This window comes from Bos mutus, chromosome 15 (assembly GCF_027580195.1).
Source record: "Bos mutus isolate GX-2022 chromosome 15, NWIPB_WYAK_1.1, whole genome shotgun sequence".
NCBI classification, from domain to species: Eukaryota; Metazoa; Chordata; class Mammalia; order Artiodactyla; family Bovidae; genus Bos; species Bos mutus.
Genome location: NC_091631.1, coordinates 50,236,281 through 50,261,195, shown reverse-complemented (window position 1 = coordinate 50,261,195; position 24,915 = coordinate 50,236,281). Strand labels below are relative to the sequence as shown.

General features: G+C 45.8%; 1 protein-coding gene and 1 long non-coding RNA gene across 6 annotated transcripts in view; one reads left to right on the top strand and one right to left on the bottom strand.

The window, feature by feature from the left end:
- Positions 1 to 226: 226 nt before the first annotated feature.
- SLC37A4 (solute carrier family 37 member 4) lies at positions 227 to 7,039 on the bottom strand. Of its 5 annotated transcripts, XM_070384103.1 has the most exons (11): positions 5,973 to 6,169; positions 5,810 to 5,867; positions 5,383 to 5,723; positions 4,355 to 4,587; positions 3,805 to 4,048; positions 3,146 to 3,304; positions 2,814 to 2,899; positions 2,225 to 2,338; positions 1,972 to 2,037; positions 1,477 to 1,615; positions 227 to 1,367 (listed from the first exon to the last, which is right to left on the bottom strand). In XM_070384103.1, exons 3-11 carry the CDS (start codon positions 5,528 to 5,530, stop codon positions 1,201 to 1,203), a joined length of 1,356 nt encoding a protein of 451 aa, XP_070240204.1. In that variant the 5' UTR covers positions 5,531 to 5,723; positions 5,810 to 5,867; positions 5,973 to 6,169; the 3' UTR covers positions 227 to 1,200. The 5 variants fall into 5 exon arrangements, with proteins under 5 accessions (XP_070240204.1, XP_005897192.2, XP_070240205.1 ...); XM_005897130.3 differs by lacking the exons at positions 5,810 to 5,867; positions 5,973 to 6,169 and adding an exon at positions 6,902 to 7,039; XM_070384104.1 differs by lacking the exon at positions 5,810 to 5,867 and having other exon boundaries at positions 5,973 to 6,111.
- Positions 6,423 to 24,915, top strand: part of LOC138991014 (uncharacterized) — a 33,597-nt gene continuing 15,104 nt past the window's right edge. The window contains exon 1 of the long non-coding RNA XR_011467059.1: positions 6,423 to 6,554. This is a non-coding gene — a long non-coding RNA (uncharacterized lncRNA). The remainder of the gene's footprint in view (positions 6,555 to 24,915) is intronic.

The following is a 24,915-nucleotide window of genomic DNA, read 5'->3' as shown; positions in this document are numbered from 1 at the left end:
TCCTAATTGCTGGTTTGGGGGAGAAAGCCTCAGAAGGGGAAACAGGAATGATAAGGGAATTCAAGGAAGCTGAGATACTGTGTTCCAGTAGAAAACAAAACAAATATATATTAAGTGAATGAATGAACATGGTACTTTGAAGCAGGAGTCTTGGATTGCCACTGACTTCCTGGGTGGTGTAGTGATGATAATGAAAACGATGGAACATTTATCAAGGGCTCACAGCCAGGTTTTACTGCTTTATTTCACTTCATCCTCTCCCTTAGCTCAGGATGTTCATCCTGTTTGTGTTACAGATGAGATTTAGCAAAGTACAAACTCTCTGCTTCGAAGTCTCAAAGCTAGTTACCAGCAGACCTTGAACCTAGACTTTCTGACTATACTGTTGCCTCCCTGCAGCAAGTTATTTAAACTGCCTGACACCCAGTAGCGTCATCTCTCAAACGTTCATTGAATTCTGCAGTATGAAGTTGAAGGCAGAAGAGGCAGGAGCTTAAAGGAGTCCATTTACCCTTCAGCTTTCCTATTCCAGGGGAATGAAGTCTCTCTTGGGGTAGAGAATGCAGGTATTAAGGGAGTATTTCCCAAAGGAAAGCTATCTTTGGCTTGTATTACACCTTTTGAAAGAATGATTCACTGACAAGGTTAGTATCAAATCTAGTTTTAATTCTCTATAACAAATCTTTGTACCCTCCCACCTGTTGTACCCTTTGTATTGGTGAGAGTGACCCTTTGGCCCTGGAGTCCAAGGTATTGGCAGGAGCAGTTGCCCCCCTGCTGAGGCCTTCTGGCAGAAGTCTTGGGCCATGGCTGCCCAGCCGCGGCAGGCAGGAGATGCCTCACCTCAGGTGAGGATGGGGTGAGATGGAGACAGGATGGGGTGAGATGGAGACAGGATGGGGTTCAGGAGAGGGAGAAGGGTATAGGAGACACTCTTAAGTGCAAGGGCTTCCTATTTGAAGGCAGGAAATAGGAGCTAATAGAGTCCAAGAACAAAGGTTGTCCTTTAAATAGAGATGAGATGAGCTGGGACCTCATTAACTACTGATAACTTCCTAGTGCCACGTAGATAAGGGAAAAGGAGCAGAAAGGGGAAGTCAAAGGTGTTAGTCAAGACGGCCCCCTCCCTCCTTTCCCTTCCTACCCCCACGGAGGGGAAAGGCCACAAGTAGGACAGGATGCTCCGAGCCTGCGCTGTCTTCACTCAGCCTTCTTGGGCACTCGGCCCATCTTGGTGCGGATGTTTCGTAGAAGGAAGAAGGCACCTGTGCTGGCCGCACAGATCACCTCAGCCACCCAGAAGGCTGTGCTCCAACTGTAATGTTTGGCAATGGTGCTGAAGGGCAACCCAGCCAGAAAGCCTCCCACTGTCATGGAGGAGGAGAAGAGCCTGTGTCACTGTGAGGCTGGAGCCAGAGGGGCTTAATCCAGCCCCTCGCTGCCTGAGTGCAAGGCATCAGTGGGGGTATCACTTACCATTGGCCATGAGTCCCACAATGGCATGGGAGGTGCCACACAAGTTGGGAGGGGCGCACTCATTGGCTATAACTCCAAACAAGGCAATGGGACCATAAGAGGAAAAACCAAACACAGCTCCCAACACCAGGATCCAGAGCTGTAAAGGCAGTGCAGGGTGGCAATTAGAGTTTGAGAAAGACTGCCACCTACCTGCCCCTGCCACAGGAGAGAGTGCTTGGCCCTGGGAACAAACAGTTGTAAGGAGAGAGTGGCTCCTGCATACAGACCACTTCCCAGTACATGTGACTACAGGACTGGAGGAGCAGGGGCCACACTGAACCGACCTAGGGGCCTGTGTGGGTAGGTGAGGGAGGTACGGAAGCCATCCCTCTTGAGTTAGATGCTGTCCCCTCTCAAGATTTGTGCAAGCCAGATTGGCTAGGGACGAGGCAGAGCGCGGTAGGATAAAGGTGAGACACACCAAGAGAGAAACCAGAGATAAAGATGGAGCACCTCATTCTCTGTAAAGCCTGTGATCTCAGCAAGAGGGTGAAGAGCCGGAGTCCAGAAAGCAGTATCCTAGAGGAGCACAGAGTGGAGAAGAAACCAGGCCCAGAGTCAAGGAGGGGCACCAGAGCATAGAAGAGGGGAACTGAGGAACAAACCGCTGAAAAGGACAGTCCGAGAAAGGCCAGGGAGAGGGAGACAGAGTCAGTGGCCCTTGCTTTCTCATCCTTGTCCCTGCTGTGAGCCAGGCCCTCTTTACCTTGGGGGAGTCACTGGTCACAGTGGCCCGGAAGAGGTACATGGACGCCGTCATGCCAGCCATCATGAACAGGAGCAGGCCATGGCGGGGATTCCCGTAGATGGACAGCCCTGCCTGTGGGCACAGTCCTGGCAATGTCAGGCCCCAGGAGCAGCAGAGAACCCCCACCCCTGGACTCTGACACAGCAGGCCTCTGCTGGCTGGTCTTTGGCAATCCCACTGCAGTTCTTGGCCCAGGGCAGCTCTGGGAGGCCCTGAGACCTGCTTATTATGTTCTGAGGCCAAACTCCACAACATCCCTTCCTCCACCTGGGGCAGGCTCGAGGACATGGGCTGGCAGGCTGCACCCAGTTTTCCTGGGGCTGTGGAGAAGCTAGGCAGAGAGAAATGCTGGCTCTCCTTGACATCATTTAACTTCATCTCCACATTCTTAATGAAGAAAAATATCCTGGAAACATTCCCACTTCAGCCAGCCTAAACCAGCACATGCCAAGCTGCATGTGCCCCAGGGCTCCCACTTCTGGTGTCCCAGTCATGCTGGGAAGATTTAAAGGGACCCTCCTCCTTCCTGTCCCTTCTGCCCACTCACCTTGGCCATGGCCCGGTCTGACAGGTAGCCAGCTGCGATGCTGCCTACAAGGCCCCCAACCTCCAGGGCACTCATGTAGGAGCTACCTGCAGTGAGGAGTTGCAGTGGGAAGAGGGAAAGGGAGGGTGGAAGGGCGTTATACCTTGGGGTTGTTCCAGACTGGCTTAAACCCAGAGATGCACAGGGTCCCCAAGAGTGACTGACTATGGCTGCCTGAGTAGTATCTGGCCTCAGGAAAGAGGAGGGCGGATAAAGGGAACTGGGCCTGAATTTCCCATCCCCTGCGTTGGCTCCTGCTCCCTAGGCCTGCCCCATCCCAACACTCATCTCACCCACAAGGGCAGACTGTCCTCTCTCCTGGATGAGGAAGAACTGGCCCCAGTCAGTACAGCACGTCTTTACTCCAAACACCACAAGGTAGCCGGTGGACAGCACCCACAGGTAAGGGGTCAGCAGCAGCTCCTGTAAGGTACTCTCCTCCTTCGAGGAGCCTGGGGGTGGGAGGAGGCCAGGCCTCAAACTCTGCTCCAGCTGCCCTGCCCACCTCAAGCCCCCACCACTCATTAACTAGCCACAGGGACAGAGTCCATCCACAAATACAAGGATCAGCACAAAGGTACCCCTTCACCTACCGTTCTGCCCTCTCCCCTCCACTGCAAGTCTCAACCAGTGAACGATAATGTGAGAACCAGTTAGGATGGAGGAGGTACCCAAGACACTTAAGCTTAGGATGCTGTCCACACAAGGAACTGGCTTTGTTATAAGGAAGGACCAGGCTATAACGTGAGTCATAGCATTTGTTGACTCTGCCACTTGGCTGGTACTACTGTCTCAGGATAGAGTTTTACTTACGCCCCACCCACTCCATCAGCATCCCTCCCCTGACATCCATTGGCTAGCACAGGGCCAAGCATACAGCTATCTTCAGTGAAAGTCTGCCAGGTGAATGATAAAGGAAGGTTCCCAGAGGTTGGCTTCAGTGGGTACTCACCCTTCTTGCCCTTGGAGGGAGTGGGGTCCAGGTTTTGGAGTCCAACATCAGCAGGTTCATTGCGGATGAGCAGGAGACAGAGGAAGGAGACGGCTACACACAGTGCCCCAGACAGGGCCAGCGTGGCGCGCCAGCTGTAACTCTGGGCGAGGATGGTTGCCAGGATGGGGCCCAGCCCTCCAGCCAGGTTCATGCTGGTTGATAGGATGGCCCACCAAGTGCCAAACTGAGATGGTTCAAACCACTGTGGGGCAGAGAGGAACAGAGTAGGTGCCCAGACTCCAGTCCATACGGAAGGTGGGGTCAGGTGGGACAGACCCAGGAGCTCACATTACAGGAAGGAGGCAGAGGGCGCTTCTACTTGGCAAGGCCAATTCCCTCATCTGCCACCTGATCCCACCACATTCAGCCTCCTAAAATATCTTGACAAGCAACAGGAGCTGGGCTGAAACTCCTGAGGAACCTGCTCTGGGGTGGAGGTGCTGGCGCGCCCATGTAGTCTTTAGGTGTCCTCTCTGCCAACCTGAACCGGCTCCTCGGAAGCACTCACCTTCCGTAGGACCTTGCCACATGGGGGCCAGCCCAGCCCCTGTGCCAGGCCATTGAGGAACCAGAGAGCAGCAAAGACAGGCACTGCAGAGCTCCAGGAAAAGACTATGTTAACCAGGCCAACCAGGAGGAGCCCAGAAGAGAAGAGCCAGCGAGCACTCATCTGGTCAGACAGCACCCCGCTCACAAACTTGCTGATGGCGTAGGCAGCGGACTGGCTGCTGGTGATGAGCCCTGCAGAAGAGGAGAGCAGGGAGCAGGACAGCTGGGGGGTTAGGGATGGGGCAAAGGCACAGGAGGGTGGAGGAAGTCATGGGGTCAGGTGTGCAGAGGTGCCTGGCAGGGTGAGACAGGTTCCTTCCAAGAGGAAGGATTCCTGACATTCATTCATGGTGTCAGGCTGTTCCTTCTATCTCTCCATTAGCATTAGCCCCAGGCTGACCCATGACTTTTCAGCCTCTTGGAGAGTTCTAGCAGCAGCTGTCAGGGGGCAGGACAGCCCTCCTCCCTGTGATTCTCAAATACTTGATTTCCCCCTTAGGGCCTCTGGCAGTTCTCTTGCCCCATCTCTGAACATGGGGCAAAGGCTTAGAATTGGAGTCAAGGACCTTATTCCTCCTGAAGGGATAGTCTGCTAGACCACATGGAGTCATTGTGCCAAATCCCCGGTTCCCAGTGCTCACAATGTCAGCAGCCAGCACTTACCCTGTGGTCTAAGCCTGCACCCACAGAGATGCAGAAACTGCTCAGAGTCCCCCTAACACACAGTGTCTCTGGGACACCTGTTGGTCACAGGCACACATGCACACACACATCAGAAACGCAGCCGTCAGACATGCATAGACCATACCCACAGTCCTTTACCTGTGCCCACTGACATGGATCTCAGAGCTTCCTCATCCTGCACATGCACTGTCCCTTGGGCTCAGCTGTGCAGACGATCCACACACATTCCGCGCCTATACCCACCACACTGCACAGACACCCAGCTTGTCCTACTGGTCCTGTGTTCCTGGGCCCGAGACTCACCCAAGTCATCTTTGTCCAGAGGGATCTCCTCCACCAACGACGGCATGACAAAGGAGAAGGTCTTGCGGTTGAAGTAGTACAGGCTGTAGCCTCCAAACATGGCCGAGAAGATCACGGTTCGGTAATACCCGTAGCCTCGGGCTGCCATGGTGGCAAGGAGCAGGCCCTACTGGCTGGGACACAAAGTCTCTGACCACGTCTGGGGCTGGCGGGCTGTCAGTGCCAGGTCTGCTGAGTTAGGCTTTTTCTGCTCCCTCCTCCACCCAGCCTCCCAGGCTCCCTTTATAGCCTCCTTCTGGACAATCATTAAGCCTGGGGCGGCTCCTAGGGAACCCGGTGTCCTGAGGGAGACAAGAAAATAGGAGATTACTGACGCCCAGGCTGTGGGGGCTGGAGGGGGTTCGGGAGGGAAGGCAGTGTCCCTGACCTGGGCCAGCACCCGGTGTCCCCAGGATTTCTTTCACGGCGCTTCCGCCTCCGCGAGCCTATGAGACCAGCGGTGATTAAAGACTTAGCCTAATTACTTTTGTCTCCTTGCGCCCAGGGGAGGCAGGGGTGGAATGATCCTGCCGGCTTTCTCAGCCACTTACCTCATTCATTTAGGGAAAGTTTATTGAGGGATTACTGGTTGCGAGGCACTGCACTAGGTGCTGGGTTAGTTTCTACACATACACATTCAATCAGACACGAACTCCAAACAACCTCTCTTCCAAGTCTTCCAGAGTTGAGTTCAAGCCCTGTAACTCCCGATGCTTCTTGGCACACGGTGGGGTGTAACTGTTTATTGATAGTTGCAGACCTGTAACCAAGGGGAGGCAGGAGAAACTCCCCAGCTCAAGACACAGTGTCACATCGAAAGCCCCGCTAGGGGCTGAGGTCTGATCGCCTTTACCCTTGACGTCAGTATGGGCTCCGGTCTGGCAGGCTGGGGCTTCAGGGACCGTGACCTGACAGCCCGTGGGCGGGAAGGTGCAGCGGAGGACTCCCGGCGTAGTCCCCAAGCGCCCCGCTTCCCAGGGCCCCGGCAATACGTCCCTGGCTTTTCAGCTCGGTGGGGAAAGCAACTGGAGCAGAAGGCGTGGGCGCAAGCGGAGCAGTTGGCCGCTCGGAGGCCCCAGAGGCCCCTCGCTTCGGCGGCCGAGTGGCTCGGCCTGACGGGGTGGACCCGAATGGTAAGAAGGGGAAGGAGGGAGCGAGGCCGCGTGCTCTCGGCACCTGCCCAGCCCCGTGTCCTCAAGATACCCAGGACACCCGACTCCGGCTGGGAATGGACGAGGGCTGGAGTGGTGCGGAGACCCCAGGACTTGTGTAACACAAAGGAGCCGGCGCCGACTGGTCCCAGACAGTGCTTTGGCGGCCCCTCGACCCAGCGAGTGCCCTCACCCCTGAACCGGCAGCCGCAGAAACAGCTCCGTGTGGGGTAGAAAGTTGGGCCTCCGACAAAAGAGCCCCAACACCTGAGACTCGCGCTCCAGTCCCGCCCTCAGGAGACGCCCCTCCCCCGCACACCGCCCCCTACCTGAACAGAGGTGGGAGCCGGAGTAGCAAGGGGCGGGGCCGGCCGGGCCTGTCGCGCGCATGCGCCCGCGCCCTGAATGGGGCGGGGCCTCCGCCTGCGACTTGCAGTCCTGAGAGTCAATCCTGCTCTAATGGTTTAGGTTTAATCTTGCGGGTCACCCGGTCCTCGGACTAGGACAGCGCCGCTTAGGGGCTGGAGTCATATGTTCCCTTCTTAACAGATTGGCTTCGAGAAACCATTTTTCAGTAAGTGCCTCCGGCTACCAGTCACTGTTCTCACAGTCTGGGAAATGTCTTGTGTTTTCTGTAAGAAATTAGTGCAGGCCTCAGTAAGCACAATTTGAACATTTATCTTGTGGTCAGACTGTTGGGGACATAGTTAAAATAGCTGGAGTGTTTAAAGTGTGGACCCTGAGTAAAGCTTAAATTCGAATTCGGACCCACTACTTGGATCAGTGTGACCCTGGGTAATTAATAATCTCTATGAGCCCCAGTTTATTACCAACCTCATAGGGTGATTGTGAGGGTTGAACAGATTTAGAGCTCCGAAAATTTAGATAACTGCTTTCACCGAGTATATAAAAGAATTGCTGAAATTATTTTAAGTGCTTCAAAGTTGAGAGTAAAGCTGTGTTTTGTTTTGTTTTTAATCAATTGTCTATTTTTTGGCTGCTCTGGGTCTTCAGTTGCTGTGTGGGCTTTCTCTAGTTGTGGTGAGCTGGGTCTACTCTCTCATTTTTGGTGTGCCTGCTTCTCATTGCGGTGGTTTGGCTTGTTGCTAAGCACGGGCTCTAGGGTGCATGGGTTCAGTAGTTGTGGCGCACACAGGTTGCTCCATGACATGTGGGATCCTCCTGGACCAGGGGTCGAATCCGTGTCCCCTGCACTGGCAGGTGGATTCTTAACCACTGGACCACTAGGGAAGTCCCAAGAGTAAAGCTCTTTTAGAGTGATGTTAAAAACACAGCAGCAGGTCCAAAATTGAGTTGCTTATGCTAAGCCCCGCATCACCAAAGGGAGACTTCATTACAGTTTTGCCTCTCCCAGAAATGGGATCTTAATAAGTTAATCAGGAGTTGCCTGATCAGTACTAGTTATGTCATCTACCTGATAGATCCTCTACCATTCCCTAAAGGAAAGTAACCTGGTAATAACCAATCTGCTTTTTGCCTAGTTTAATTCCTTGTTCCCTTAATTTCTTGTTTCTTCTACCTATAAAAGCCTTTCATTTTGTACAGCTCCTCAGAGTGCCTTTCTAAGTGCTAGATTGGATGTGTCCTGATTTATAAATTGTTGAATGAAGTCAACAAGATCTTTAGAATTTACTCAGTTGAATTTTTTTTTTTTTTGAATTTTGTTTTTTAACAGCAGGAAAATGATCAGGAAAGGGAGGAGGTGGAGGAGAGCCAAGATAAGATAGGACAGTTTGTGGCTGAACTTGATTAATTGAGCAGATATTTACTGAGCCAGAGCCTAGTGTATATCAGGCATGGTGCTTTCATGAGGTAGAGCCCAGGGCCAGGAAAACGATTCTCTCCAAAACCAAGCCATATCAAAATCTGTACTTCACCTAGCAGACAGGGAGCCATTGTTCCCCCCTCACTTATTGTTAAGGTATAAAATACAAAAGGTATGAAAACAAAAAAAAAAGTGCAAATCTTAAGTGTACAGCTCAATGTTTTGTTTTTTAAAAACATACGTTAATGCCCTTGTAACTACTGCTTAGATTAAGTTAACTTTCCTATCACTTTATTTTGGAAATGTTCAAACCAATAGAAAAATTGCAAGAATACCCTTCACCTCTCAAATGTTAAATTTTTTGCTATGTTTTGAAAATCTCCGTATAACTATACATGTGTTTGTTGTTGAATCATTTGAAAGTTAGTTGAAGGCATTGTGAAGCTTCACCCCTCTATATTTTAGCCTGTATTGCCCTGAAAACAAGGGCATTCTCCTATATAACTAACTACAATGCTCACTTTCAAAAAAATGTTTTTGTTAATATATACTCCACATTTAAATGTCTCCAATTTTTCCAAAGATGTCTTTTAGAGCTTTTTTAAAATCCAGAATCCAATCAAGGATTATATGTTGCATGTCAGTCACTCAGTCCAGTCACTCAGTCATGTTTGACCCTTTACAACCCTATGGACTGGAGCACGCCAGGCCTCTCTGTTCATCACCAACTCCCAGAGTTTACTCAAACTTATGTCCGTTGAATTGGTGATGCCATCCAACCATCTCATCCTCTGTCATCCCCTTCTCCTCCTGCCTTAAATCTTTCCTAGCATCAGAGTCTTTTCCAATAAGTCAGTTCTTAGCATCAGGTAGCCAAAGTACTGGAGTTTCAGCTTCAGCATCAGTCCTTCCAATGAATATTCAGGACTGATTTCCTTTAGGATGGACTGGTTTGATCTCCTTGCTGTCCAAGGGGCTCTCAAGAGTCTTCTCCAACACCACAGTTCGAAAGCATTAATTCTTCGGCACTCAGCTTTCTTTACAGTCCAACTCTCACATCTGTACATGACTACTGGAAAAACCAAAGCTTTGACTACACGGACTTTTGTTGCCAAAGTAATGTCTCTGCTTTTTAATATGCTATCTAGGTTGGTCATAGCTTTTCTTCCAAGAAGCAAGCATCTTTTAATTTCATGGCTGTAGTCACCATCAGCAGTGATTTTGGAGCCCCCCAAAATGAAGTCTGTTCCTGTTTCCCCATCTATTTGCCATGAAGTGATGGGACCAGATGCCATGATCTTAGTTTTTTGAATGTTGAGTTTTAACCCAACTTTTTCACTCCACACTTTCATCAAGAGGCTGTTTAGTTCTTCACTTTCTGCCATAAGAGTGGTGTCATCTGCATATCTGAGATTATTTATATTTCTCCCAGCAATCTTGATTCCAGCTTCTGCTTCATCCAGTCTGGGATTTTGCATGATGTACTCTGCATATAAGTTAAATAAGCAGGGTGACAATATACAACCTTGACATATTCCTTTCCCCATTTGGAACCAGTCTGTTGTTCCATGTCCAGTTCTAACTGTGCTTCTTGACCTGCATATAAACTTCTCAAGAGGCATGTCAGGTGGTCTGCTATTCTCATCTCTTGAAGAATTTTCCACAGTTTGTTGTGATCCGCACAAAGGCTTTGGCATAGTCAATAAAGCAGAAGTAGATGTTTCTCTGGAACTCTCTTGCTTTTTCGATGATCCAACAGATGTTGGCAATTTGATCTCTGGTTCCTCTGCCTTTTCTAAATCCAACTTAAACATCTGGAAGTTCATGGTTCACATACTGTTGAAACCTGGCTTGGAGAATTTTGAGCATTACTTTACTAGCATGTGAGATGAGTGCAATTGTGCGGTAGTTTGAGCATTCTTTGGCATTGCCTTTCTTTGGGATTGGAATGAAGACTGACCTTTTCCAGTTCTTTGGCCACTGCTGAGTTTTCCAAATTTACTGGCATATTGAGTGCAGCACTGTCACAGCATCATCTTTTAGGATTTGAAATAGCTCAACTGGAATTCCATCACCTCCACTAGCTTTGAATAGCAAGGAGAGATAAGAAAGCCTTCCTAAGTGATCAATGCAAAGAAATAGAGGAAAACAATAGAATGGGAAAGACTAGAGACCTCTTCAAGAAAATTACAGATCCCAAAGGAACATTTCATGCAAAGATGGGTACAATAAAGGACAGAAATGGTATGGACCTAACAGAAGCAGAAGATAGTAAGAAGAGGTGGCAAGAATACACAGAAGAACTGTACAAAAAACATCTTAATGACCCAGATAACCACAATAGTGTGATCACTCACCTAGAGCCAGACATCCTGGATTTCAAAGTCAAGTGGGCCTTAGGAAGCATCACTATGAACAAAGCTAGTGGAGGTGATGGAATTCCAACTGAGCTATTTCAAATCCTAAAAGATGATGCTGTAAAAGTGCTGCAGTCAATATGCCAGCAAATTTGGAAAACTCAGCAGTGGCCACAGGACTGGAAAATGTCGGTTTTCATTCCAGTCCCAAAGAAAGGCAATGCCAAAGAATGTTCAAATTACCACCCAATTGCACTCATCTCACATGCTAGCAAAATAATGCTCAAAATTCTCCAAGCCAGGTTTCAACAGTATGTGAACCGAGAACTTCCAGATGTTCAAGCTGGATTTAGAAAAGGCAGAGGAACCAGAGATCAAATTGCCAACATCCATTGGATCATTGAAAAAGCAAGAGAATACCAGAAAAACATCTACTTCTGCTCCATTGACTGCGCTAAAGCCTTTGTCTATGTGGATCATAATAAACTGTGCAAAATTCTTCAAGAGATGGGAGTAGCAGACCACCTGACCTGCCTCCTGAGAAGTCTGTATGAAGGTCAAGAAGCAACAGTTAGAACTGGACATGGAACAATGAACTGGTTCCAAGTTGGGAAAGGAGTATGTCAAGGCTATATATTGCTATATTATTTAACTTATATGCAGAGTACATCATGCAAAATTCCAGACTGGATGAAGCACAGGCTGAAGTCAATATTGCTGGGAGAAATATCAGTAATCTCAGATATGTAGGTGATACCACCCTTATGGCAGAAAATGAAGAGGAACTAAACAGCCTCTTGATGAAAGTGAAAGAGGAGAGTGAAAAAACTGGCTTAAAAGTCAACATTCAGAAAACTAAGATCATGGCATCCGGTCCCATCAGTCCATGGCAAATAGATGGGGAAACAGTGGAAACAGTGACAGACTTCATCTTGGGGGACTCCAAAATCACTGCAGATGGTGACTGCAACCATGAAATTAAAAGATGCTTGCTCCTTGAAAGAAAAGCTATGACCAACCTAGATAGCATATTAAAAAGCAGAGACATTACTTTGCCAGTAAAGGTCCATCTAGTCAAAGCTATGGTTTTTCCAGTAGGCATGTGTGGATGTAAGTGTTGGACCATAAAGAAAGTTGAGTACCGAAGAATTAATGCTTTCGAACTGTGGTCTTGGAGAAGACTCTTGAGAGCCCCTTGGACAGCAAGGAGATCAAACCAGTCCATCCTAAAGGAAATCAGTCCAGAATATTCACTGGAAAGACATGCTGAAGCTGAAACTCCAAAACTTTGGCCACCTGATGCAAAGAACTGACTCATTGGAAAAGACCTTGATGCTGGGAAAGACTGAAGGCAGGAGGAGAAGGGGATGACAGAGGATGAGATGGTTGGATGGCATCACTGACTCGATGGACATGAGTTTGACCAAGCTCCGGGAGTTGGTAACGGACAGGAATAACCCCAGGCTGCTGCAGTCCATGGAGTTGCAAAGATTCGGACATGACTGAGCAACTGAACTGACTGACTGGAGTCTTAGTATTAGTGAAGTATGGACAATAAATTATCTGGAAGATATCAACAACATTATGGACTTGCTTCCACAATAAAGTAGAAAATCATGATGGAGAAGGCAATGTGGCTGGAGATAATGGTGGTGATGAGGAGGAAGAGGATTCTCCTGACTCTGAAAGTCCAGATGATTCTGAAAGTGACTCACAGTCAGAGAAACAAGAATGTGGTGAAGAACTCCAAGCTACTGATAGCCTCAATGAAATGAAGAATCCTCAAAACAAGAGATGCTTAAAGCAACTATAAAATGATGTTTGTTAAATTCAGTCATTCAAAACTCCCAAACACTTAGTCTTTGTATTAAAAGTAGGACTTCCCTGTTGGTCCAGTGGTAGAGTCTGCCTGACAATGCAGAGGACACAGGTTCATGTCCTAGTTTGGGAGGATTCCACGTGCTGAGGGGCAACTAGGCTCATGCTCCAAAAGTACTGAAGCCTGCAAGCGCTAAGGCCCCTTGCACATGAGAAGGACTGCACTGAGAAGCATGCGCACTGCAACTGGAGAAAGCCTGTGTGCAGCAACCAAGATCCAGGAAGTGAAAGTCGCTCAGTTGTGTCCGACTCTTTGCAACCCCATAGCCTATACAGTCCATGGAATTCTCCAGGTCAGAATACTGGAGTGGGTGGCCTTTCCCTTCTCCAGAGGATTTTCCTAACCAAGGGATTGAACCCAGGTCTCCTGGATTGTAGGCGAATTCTTTACCAGCTGAGCCACAAGGGAAACCCAAGAATACTGGCGTGGGTAGTCTATCCCTTCTCCAGGGGATCTTCCTGACCTAGGAATCGAACCGGGGTCTCCTGCATTGCAGTCGAATTCCTTACCAACTGAGCCACCGGGGAAGCCCACAGATCCAGCGAAACAGAAAATAAATGAGTTTTTTAAAAATAAATAAAAGTAAGCCTTACCATTACAATGCACAGTGGAAGACTGCTCAAAACCCACAGAGCTTTGTATTATAATTTTAAAAGTCCTTTTAAAATAATTATAAAGACTTTTCTTTCAGATGCGATGGGTCACACTGTTATGGGTGTGACTGCAAACACTGTTGTAAAGAGTAAGCATTGTACAAAATAAGAAATAAGTACAATACTCAATTTCCTTTCTTATTAGCATCATCAATTACACTTTTCTACCCCTTCAAATAGAGTTATGGAGTTTGGGGGAAGACACTAATTTTTTGTTTGTAGAAGCTCTTTTATATTTTTTTGTTCCTTCATACTTTTCTCTTATAAAAAGTTCATCTGGGACTTCCCTGGTGGTCCATTGGCTAAGAGTCTGAGCTCCCAATGCAGGGGGCCTGGGTTCAATCCCTGGTCAGGAAACTAGATTTCACATACCACAACAAAGACCCAGAGAAACCAAATAAAATAAATTATTTTAAAAAGTTTATCTGATACTGTGATGTCTTCATGATAAATATTCTTTTTTAATATTTTGTTATAGTAGAATTATTCATCCTGGATGTTTCTGCTACTAATAACAGTCTAAATTAATGCTGGCAAAAGATTGAGTGTGTCGACTGAAAAAAAAAAGCACAACCTAAAAGCTGAGAATTGTGTTTCATTTGGCCAACTTTGCTGAAGATTTAATCCTGGAAGACAGTCTCTCAGAGCTATCTCAGATAGCTATCTCAGATAGCTCTGAGAGACTGCCCCAAAGAGATGAAGAAGAAGTCATGTTATATAGGAGTTTTTGCAACAAAAACAAGTAGTCCAGAACATCAAAAGATTACTGTTAATTAAACAAAAAACAGATATCTCAAGTTAATGAATTTAGCACTTCCCTATATATGGGAAGTTGTAAGAGTCTGGGCTCATTGAAATCATTTCTTTCCTATGCACATTAACTATTTGGGCCAGTATCCTATTTTACTCCACCCTAAATCCCCTTAGACAGCAAGAGATCAAACCAGTTTATTCTAAAGGAAATCAACCCTGCATATTCATTGGAAGGACTGATGCTGAAGCTGAAGCTCCAAATACTTTGGCCACCTGATGCAAAGAGCAGACTCATTGGATAAGACTCTGATGCTTGGAAAGATTGAAGGCAGAAGGAGAAGGGTTGACAGAGGATAATGTGGTTGGATGGCATCACTGATTCAGTGGACATGAGTTGAAGCAAACTCCAGGAAATAATGAAGGACAGGGAAGCTTGGCGTGCTGCAGTCCATGGGGTTGCAAAGAGTTGGACACAACTGAGCAACTGAACAACAAAAAATTCTCTCAGGGTGCACAGGTGGGGTTGGCTGCAGTGGCTGAGGGGTTGATGACTTCAACATCCTTTGTTTACTGAAACGACATTCTTCATCCATAGATACTCAGTTTATTCTTGCAGATTCAACTCTAGTCTTTTGAACCAAAGCCACAGGAGAGCAAGTATTTTCACAGCTAATAGAATGGCATTGCAACTGTCATATGTTCAGAATGATATGATCCCAAGCAGGCTTTATATAATTTGAATTGTATTATACATTAGATGTTTTATAAAATTTGGCCAATTTTTACAGAAGAAATTATTTCTCTGATACTTTGGTCCTATCTATGTAAAACTAGCTTTTTTTTTTTTTTTTTTTTTTTTGGCTGTGCTGCAGAGCTTGTGGGATCTTAGTTCCTCTAACAGGGATTGAACCGAGGCCACGGCAGTGAAAGCCTGGAATCCTAATCACTAGACCTCCCCAAACTAGATATTTAAAAAAGTAATATTAGTGACCAAATTTAATTTTCTTCCTAAGGCCTAAATAAAAAGAAATCAGTTTCCCATTAAAGAAAGAAAAGGAAGAGAAAGAAAGATGGAGTAGGAAATGGCAACCCACTCCAGTATTCTTGCTTGGAAAATTCCATGGACAGAGAAGCCTAGTGGGCTGCAGGCCATGGGATCACAAAGAGTCAGACTAAGCAAGCATGCAAAATCAATGTTTCAAAACACTTTATTATCTGTTTCAGTCCATTTGAGTTTAGGTTGAGGATGTAGATGCCACTTCTAAAAGGAGATATAATAAACATGTTTTTTAAAAAAAGAAAAAGAAATTTTCATGACTTTAATATTTTTCAAAAGTCTAGGTTAGTTGTTTTGCAAGAATGTCCCTCATATGAATTTGTCTGCTTGTTTTTGCAATACAGATCATGTTAAATAATTTTGGCAGAAGTGCTGTATAGATGGTGATGTGTCCTCAGTGGACCACACATCAGGAGGCATGTGATAAATTTGATCATTTATAGTTAAAATGACACCCACCTGATTTCTATGCTGTAAGAAGCTTTTCCTCCTTGTAATTAGTCATCTATGGGACCATACTTTGATACTACAGATGTATCCTCCTGTTTCAACAATTTGTCACCCAGTGGTTTCAGCATCCATTGATGAATCTTGCCTGAATCATTTATTAACACGGGTGGTTGCAAGTTGGAGGTTTTCTCATTCTATCATTCTTTTTGTATTTATGAATTAGTACCCACTCCAGTGTTCTTGCCTGGAGAATCCCAGGGACAGGGGAGCCTATGGGGTCGCACAGAGTCGGACACGACTGAAGTGACTTAGCAGCAGCAGCAGCAGTCTCCTGTAAAGACCTTGTCCCCCTCCAACCCTGAAAAGATTAGGATCAATGTGGATTCCCAGGTTTTTGTATTTGCTGTATTATATTCCATGCTACCATTATCTATGTCATGCCATGTGGTGCCAAGTCACTTCAGTCGTATCTGACTCTTTGGGACCCCATGGACTGTAGCCCACCAGGCTCCTCTGTCCATGGGATTCTCCAGGCAAGAACACTGGAGTGGGGCCATGCCCTCCTGCAGGGGATCTTCCCAACCCAGGGATCGAACCCATGTTTCCTATGACTCCCGCACTGTAGGTGGATTCTTTACTGCTGAGCCACCAGGGAAGTCCACCATTATTTTTATTAATGCTCAAATTGTCCCACATTTGGCCAGAGGGAGCCCCATTTCTTTTTAACTTTTCAATTTTTTTCATGTTATGCATTATCTTTAGAGCAAATTTGGAAGACACCAAAAAGAAGTTTTAAACACTAGCTGATGATAGTCATGTAAAATTGAGTGTTTCTATTTTTACTCTTTTCTATATACATACATATGTATACCTTAGCATATATAAATATAACCCTATAATTTTCCCTATTGAGTTGAAATTGCCCATTTACTTGTTAGCCTCCCCAACTACATACATTCCCTGAGTATGGACGATGGCCCCTTCACCACAGTGCCCAGATAGTATTTGATACAAAGCACTACTGTCATAATCTGTAAATTGCTAGATAAACAGTTGCTCACACCATCTAAATACTTTTATATCTTGATTTTTTTTCCTATTAAAACATAAACATGTTCTATAGAGTTAAGACTTTTGAGCTGAGTTGAATGAAACAGAAAAAACTAAGAACCAGCTTGTGGGGATTCCCTGGTGGTCCAGTAGTTAAGCATCCTTCTTGCTAATGCAGGGGATGTGGGTTGGATTTCTGATAAGGGAACTAAGATTATGCATGCCAACTCAGCCCAAGTGCCACAACTACTGAGCCTATGTACTCTAGAGCCCATGCTCTGCAACAAGAGAAGCCCAAGAAAAGTCAGGAAAGGAAATAAGAAGATGACGTCCCCCCAAAGTAAGCAGGTTTTCAGTTCAGTTCAGTTCAGTTGCTCAGTTGTGTCCGACTCCCTGCGACCCCATGAATTGCAGCACGCCAGGCCTCCCTGTCCATCACCAACTCCCGGAGTTCACTCAGACTCACGTCCATCAAGTCAGTGATGCCATCCAGCCATCTCATCCTCTGTCGTCCCCTTCTCCTCCTGCCCCCAATCCCTCCCAGCATCAGAGTCTTTTCCAATGACTCAACTCTTCCCATGAGGTGGCCAAAGTACTGGAGTTTCAGCTTTAGCATCATTCCTTCCAAAGAACACCCAGGACTGATCTCCTTTAGGATGGACTGGTTGGATCTCCTTGCAGTCCAAGGGACTCTCAAGAGTCTTCTCCAGCACCACAGTTCAAAAGCATCAATTCTTCGGTGCTCAGCTTTCTTCACAGTCCAACTCTAGATAATAAAACCTAGTGTGAATAAGTGCAAATCATCCTACATGCCTGAAAAATAACCTATGATTTTGATACAGCAAAAACATCAATCCTTTCTATATTCATTTGGAGTTTTTTCTTTGTTTCCTTTTTTTTTGGTTATGCTGCTTGCAAGATCTTAGTTCCCTGACCAGGGATTGAATGCAGGTAGTGAAAGTACTAAGTCCCAAGTGCTACACAATCAGAGAATCCCCTTCATTTGAGGTTTTAAAAGTGATTTCAATCCAATCAAAATGCCCAGTAAAACTTCTTGGAAACTGGGCAAAATTATTTTAGAGATCATCTGGGAGAATAAAAAAATCAAAGTAAGAAACTCGACAAATTAAAAAGAGTAAAGAGGAGAATTTTCACTGCCAAACATTAGCAATTATAAGGATATGGTAATTATGTGGTGTAGAGCATAGCTGGGCCTTTTTTTTTTTTTTTTTTTTTAATTTGGCTGTGCCAAATTAAAACAGTTGTGGTATGCAGTGGTATACCTAGTTGTGGTATGCAGCGATCTTCAGTGCAGTGCACGGGCTTCTCCTACTTGTGGGCTCAGTAGTTGTGGCACTCTGGCTTAGCCGCCCACGGCATGTGGGATCTTAGTTCCTCCACCAGGGTTTGAACCAGCATCCCCTGCATTGGAAGGCAGATTCTTAACCACTGGACCACCAAGGAAGTCACTAGCCAGACAGTAAAAAGGAACAAGATGTACTAGCAGCCTTCACATGTATAATTTAAACCATGATAAATCAATTGGGGGGAGGTAATTAATTAATTAATGGTGTAAGATTATTGTTTAGTTATTTAGGAAAAAAATCCATTTAGATATCTGTTGCAAACCCCACACAGAATAAACCCCAGATAAACAGTGCCATTGAAGAAATGGACTTCCCTATAGCTCAGAGGGAAAAGAATCTGCCTGCAATGCAGGAGACCCTGTTTCAATCCCTGGGTCAGGAAGATCCCTGGAGAAGGAAATGGCAATCCACTCCAGTATTCTTGCCTGGAGAATCCCATGGACAGAGGAGCCTGGTAGGCTACAGTCCATGGGATCATAAAGAGTCAGACACGACTAAGTGACTAACACACATATTGAAGAAAATGAAACCGATAAATTGGTTTCTGGGTGAGAGAGTGTGAAGAAATCACCAAATAAAAGCACAATCGATTTGACAACATTGAAACATAATAATAATAAAGATATTTATGATAAGATGTAAATATCAATAGCTGTTGGCTGCCAGGACCAACCCAAGCCCAGACTCAGAAATAGGAGGGCAGCTGGTGGATCTGTCAAATTAATATCGAAACATGGAGGCATTCCAGGAAAAATGGATAATAAGATCCTGTGTGTGTTTGGAGTAGGGATGGAGGGTGGTAGAAGGCAGCCCAGAGTGACAGGAACCATGAACTGTGGATAGGAGGTAAAGTAGGACAGAGTTTTCAAATCTGCAACTCTTTCCCTCAGCATTACCTGGGCCAGTCCATTGAGATCCCCTATCTATGGGTACAGGCAGATAGGGCTTCCCTGCTGGCTCAGTGTTAAAGAATCCACCTGCAAATCAGGAGATATGGAGTTTGATTCCTGGCTCAGAAAGATCTTATGGAGAAGGAAATGACAACCCACTCCAGTATTCTTGCCTGGGAAATCCTATGGACAGAGGAACCTGGCCGAGCTACAGTCCATGGGGCTGCAAGAGTCAGACACAACTTAGTGACTTAGCAACAGGCAGACTAGCTGGATCCTAGCCACTCCAGTACTCTTGCCTGGCAAATCCCATGGACGGAGGAGCCTGGTAGGCTGCAGTCCATGGGGTCGCTAGGAGTCGGATGGGGGAGCTGCTGCTGCTGCTAAGTCATGTCAGTCGTGTCCGACTGTGCGATCCCAGAGACGGCAGCCCACCAGGCTCCCCCGTCCCTGGGATTCTCCAGGCAAGAACACTGGAGTGGGTCACCATTTCTTTCTCCAATGCAGGAAAGTGAAAAATGAAAGTGAAGTTGCTCCGTCGTATCTGACTCTTAGCGACCCCATGGACTGCAACCTACCAGGCTCCTCCGTCCATGGGATTTGCCAAGCAAGAGTACTGGAGTGGGGTGCCATTGCCTTCTCCAGCAGCAGCAGCATTTAATTCACCACCTCAAAATCTGAATAACAAAATGATTCTAAGTGAGGAAAAGAACTCATCAAAAGGCAGTTGTACTGCCCTGGATAATTTTAACGTCCCTCCTTCACATCTCATACCCTCCTCCAAATACAAGCCTGCTTCACCGGGAGGGGCCTGTGCTAGCAACCAGAATGCTTGCCCTTTCTCACAAGTCACGCACCAAAGTAGCAAATGTCCCTAGGGGAATATGAGTTCAAGGGGGCAAAGTCTAGGGAAGAAACCACTATAAGAATAAATTATTTTCTTTTAATTTAGGTAAAACAGGGCCTCCCTGGTGGCTCAGTGGTAAAGAATCTGCCTGTCAAAGCAGGAGACGCAAGTTCAATCCCTGATCTAGGAAGACCCCACATGCTGTGGAGCAACTAAGCCCGTGTGCCACGATTGTTGAGCCTGTGCTCTGGAGCCTGTGCTCTGCAACAAGAAGCAGCACAATGAGAAGCCCACACACTGCAACCAGGGAGTAGCACCCCCTTACTGAAACTAAAGAAAAGCCTGTGCAGCAATGAAGACCTAGCACAGCCAAAAATAAATAAATCAATACAAAAACATAGATAAAGTAAATTGAGGAACTTTCCTGGTGGATCAGTGGTTAAGACTTTCCTTTCCAATACGGGTGGAACGGACGGGTGTGGGTTGGATCCCTGGTTGGGGAGCCAAGATCCCACATGCCTCCCGGCCAAAAAAATAAACCATAAAACAGAAGCAATATTGTAACAAATTCAATAAAGACTTAAAACATAAATAAGATAAAACAAATTGAACAGCCTATAAGAGACAACCCATTCCAGTATTATTGTCTGGAGAATCCCATGGACAGAGGAGCCTGGTGGGCTACAGTCCACGGAATCACAAAGAGCCGACATGACTGAAGCAACTTAGCACGCACATAAGAGACAAGGCAGACTGGTGGGCCAAGAAGCTAAAATCAACATATTAAATATTCTAAAAAAGATAAAGCAGACTCATGAAAGTATGAGGAAAAGCAAGAAGTCATCAAGGATGTTTTGCTTTGAGTAATGTCAGACTAGCTTATTTCAGACCAATCTTCCCACCAATAACAAGTAGAAAAGCTGGTCAAAATATAAAATATTAATAGGTGTTTGAAGGTGTCAGAGAGCTACCAAAGGGGCAAGGTATCAATTAGCTTTTGCAGTTAGCTATTATTATAGAACAAAATCACCCCAAAACTTAGTTGTTTAAAACAATAATAATTTTATTATGGCTCACAAGTCCATGGGGTAATTGGACATCTGGACAGTTCTGCTGATCCAGGTTAGGCTCAGCGGACATGTCAGGAGGTGACTTGGCTGGTGTCTGGTTGATTTAAGGTGGACTCAGGTGAGACAGTCTCTTTCTATTCCACGTGGTCTTGCATATCCCAGCAAAGTAGCTTTGGTTTGTTCTCATGGCAATTCTTGCAGCAGGGGTCTGAGGCTGAACTGAAGCATGCCAGCCTCTTAAGGAGGCTTAGTTCCAGAAATGGCACAATATTGTTTCTGTCATCTTCTGTTGGCCAAAGCAGACAATAGTTCAGTTCAGTTCAGTTCAGTTGCTCAATCGTGTCCAACTCTTTGCGACCCCATGAACTGCAGCACTCCAGGCCTCCCGGTCCATCACCAACTCCCGGAGTTCACCCAGACTTACGTCCATCGAGTTAGTGATGCCATCCAGCCATCTCATCCTCTGCCATCCCCTTCTCCTCCTGCCCCCAATCCCTCCCAGCATCACAGTCTTTTCCAATGAGTCAACTCTTCCCATGAGGTGGCCAAAGCACTGGAGTTTCAGCTTTAGCATCATTCCTTCCAAAGAAATCCCAGGGCTGATCTCCTTCAGAATGGACTGGTTGGATCTCCTTGCAGTCCAAGGGACTCTCAAGAGTCTTCTCCAACACCACAGTTCAAAAGCATCAATTCTTTGGCACTCAGCCTTCTTCACAGTCCAACTCTCACATCCATACATGACCACAGGAAAAACTATAGCCTTGACTAGACGGACCTTTGTTGGCAAAGTAATGTCTCTGCTTTTGAATATGCTATCTAGGTTGGTCATAACTTTCCTTCCGAGGAGTAAGCGTCTTTTAATTTCATGGCTGCAGTCACCATCTGCAGTGATTTTCGAGCCCCCAAAAATAAAGTCTGACACTGTTTCCACTGCTTCCCCATCTATTTCCCAGGAAATGATGGGACCGGATACCATGATCTTCGTTTTCTGAATGTTGAGCTTTACGCCAACTTTTTCACTCTCCACTTTCACTTTCATCAAGAGGCTTTTGAGTTCCTCTTCACTTTCTGCCATAAGGGTGGTGTCATCTGCATATCTGAGGTTATTGTTATTTCTCCCAGCAATCTTGATTCCAGCTTCTGCTTCTTCCAGTCCAGCATTTCTCATGATGTACTCTGCATATAAGTTAAATAAGCAGGGTGACAATATACAGGCTTGACATACTCCTTTTCCTATTTGGAACCAGTCTGTTGTTCCATGTCCAGTTCTAACTGTTGCTTCCTGACTTGCATACACATTTCTCAAGAGGCAGGTCAGGTGCTCTGATATTCCCATCTCTTTAAGAATTTTCCACAGTTTATTGTGATCCACACAGTCAAAGGCTTTGACATAGTCAATAAAGCAGAAATAGATGTTTTTCTGGAACTCTCTTGCTTTTTCGATGATCCAGCAGATGTTGGCAATTTGATCTCTGGTTCCTCTGCCTTTTCTAAAACCAGCTTGAACATCAGGAAGTTCACGGTTCACATATTGCTGAAGCCTGGCTTGGAGAATTTTGAGCATTACTTTACTAGCATGTGAGATGAGTGCAATTGTGCGGTAGTTTGAGCATTCTTTGGCATTGCCTTTCTTTGGGATTGGAATGAAAACTGACCTTTTCCAGTCCTGTGCCACTGCTGAGTTTTCCAAATGTGCTGGCATATTGAGTGTAGCACTTTCACAGCATCATCTTTCAGGATTTGAAAGAGCTCAACTGGAATTCCATCACCTCCACTAGCTTTGTTCGTAGTGATGCTTTCTAAGGCCCACTTGACTTCACATTCCAGGATGTCTGGCTCTAGGTCAGCGATCACACCATCGTGATTATCTGGGTCGTGAAGATCTTTTTTGTACAGTTCTTCTGTGTATTCTTGCCATCTCTTCTTAATATCTTCTGCTTCTGTTAGGTCCATACCGTTTCTGTCCTTTATCGAGCCCATCTTTGCATGAAATGTTCCCTTGGTATCTCCAATTTTCTTGAAGAGATCTCTAGTCTTTCCCATTCTGTTGTTTTCCTCTATTTCTTTGCATTGATCGCTGAAGAACGCTTTCTTATCTCTTCTTGCTATTCTTTGGAGACATTCAGATGCCTGAAAGTCTCCACCTCTTGATGAAAGGAGTTGCAAAATCACATTGCGAAAGTTGTAGATAGGGACTTCCTTAGTGCTCCAGTGGTTAAGAATCCGCCTCGAAGGGCAGGGGACCAGAGTTTGATCCCCTGGTCAGAGAACTAAGATCCCACATGCCTCGAAGCTACTGAACCCGCCTGCTCTGGAGCCCCTGTGCCACCACTAGAGACTCCGTGCACCGAGACCAAAGATGCCACGTGAAGCAACGAAGATCCCATATGCCACAACTAAATACCCGGTGCAGCCAAATGAATAAACGAAAAGTTGTAGATGAAGAACTAGAGTCATTTCTTCTAATCGATCTGCCACAGAGGTCAAGATCCCAGAGTGAAGAGAAGCCCAAAGAAGTGAACCCAACATTTGGTGCTGTTTGTCTAACAAAGGCTTTTGCAATCCAAGAGAAACTGTGGAGAGGGAGGGAAGCTCATTCCTGCTCTTGAAAGTCGAGGACCTGGGGGACAAGAATTGAAGTTCAAGGCCATCAAGGAGAAAGCAGCCTGAAAACCTGCCCAGGCATTAACCTGGGGCATCTGATGGATTGCATTCTGGGAACAAGGGTCAACATGAAATACCACAACCTTCACAAAGACAACAGTATAACTGGGGGTTCCCTGGTGGCCCAGTGGTTAGGATTCCGGGCTTTCACGGCTATGGCCAAGGTTCAGTCCTGGTCACGGAAGCTGATATCCTGCAAGCCACCTGCCATGGCCAAATTAAAAATTAAATTATTAATTTAATAAAAATAAATTAAAAATTAAAGTCCTGTCAAATCAGCTCAAATCCTGGTTGGACTAAGACAGTGTTTTTTAAAGTATTACCTTTGGACACTTCAAGGTCTTTTGGGGTAGGGAGGTCAAAACTATCTTTATAATAATAATGAGATGTAATTTGCCCTTTTTTACCATATTAATATCTGCATTGATGGTACAAAAGCAATGGAAAATTAAGCTGCTGCCCCCTTGGCATGAATCAGGCAGTGACATCAAACCACACTAGTAATCATTGTTTTCCTCACCACTGCACAAAGTTAAAAAAAAGAGAAGAGACAAAAGTCAGTTTCACTTCAGACTGTCCTTGATGAAGCAGGGAAATTCATTAATTTTATTAATTTTGAACTCCTGAATACACATCTTTTTAATGTTTTGTGTGATGAAACGTGAAGTATGCCTAAAACACTTCTGCTGGCTCTGGAAGTACCATGGTTGTCCAAGGATGCATTTCCTTGGTGCATTTCTTTGCAGTTGTTTGAGATGTGAGCTGAATTAGCCTCTTATTTAAAGAAACATGCTTTTTACCTGAAAGAACAAGCGAGAGAGGAGCTATGGTTATCTAGACTTCGGGCATTTGGCAGACATTTTCTCAAAAATGAACAAAGTAACCCTGTCACTGAGAGAGTCAATTCTTAGGCAGGTTGATAAGAAGTCCTGGGGTCCCTGAGAAGAGGGGAGTCTGGGGTTCTCAAGGAGGAGGAAAGGACAAACTCTTTTTTTTTTCCTCTACATTCCTTAGTCTTAGTCACAAAAAACACTTTTTTTCTTTAAGCCCAGAACTGATTACACAACAAAAAACTCAGTTTAAACTGTACTAGAGTATTATTGCTGTATTATATAACAGCAATGTATTCTGCTTGAGGACAGTTTCTCCTTCCTGAAAAGCTTCTGACTAAGCCTGATATTTTCCACTGTTTCCGCTGTTGAAAACAGCGGAAACAGTGTCAAACTTTATTTTTTTGGGCTCCAAAATCACTACAGATGGTGATTGCAGCCATGAAATTAAAAGATGCTTACTCCTTGGAAGGAAAGTTATGACCAACCTAGATAGCATATTCAAAAGCAGAGACATTACTTTGCCAACAAAGGTCCGTCTAGTCAAGGCTATGGTTTTTCCTGTGGTCATGTATGGATGTGAGAGCTGGACTGTGAAGAAAGCTGAGTGCCAAAGAATTGATGCTTTTGAACTGTGGTGTTGGAGAAGACTCTTGAGAGTCCCTTGGACTGCAAGGAGATCCAACCAGT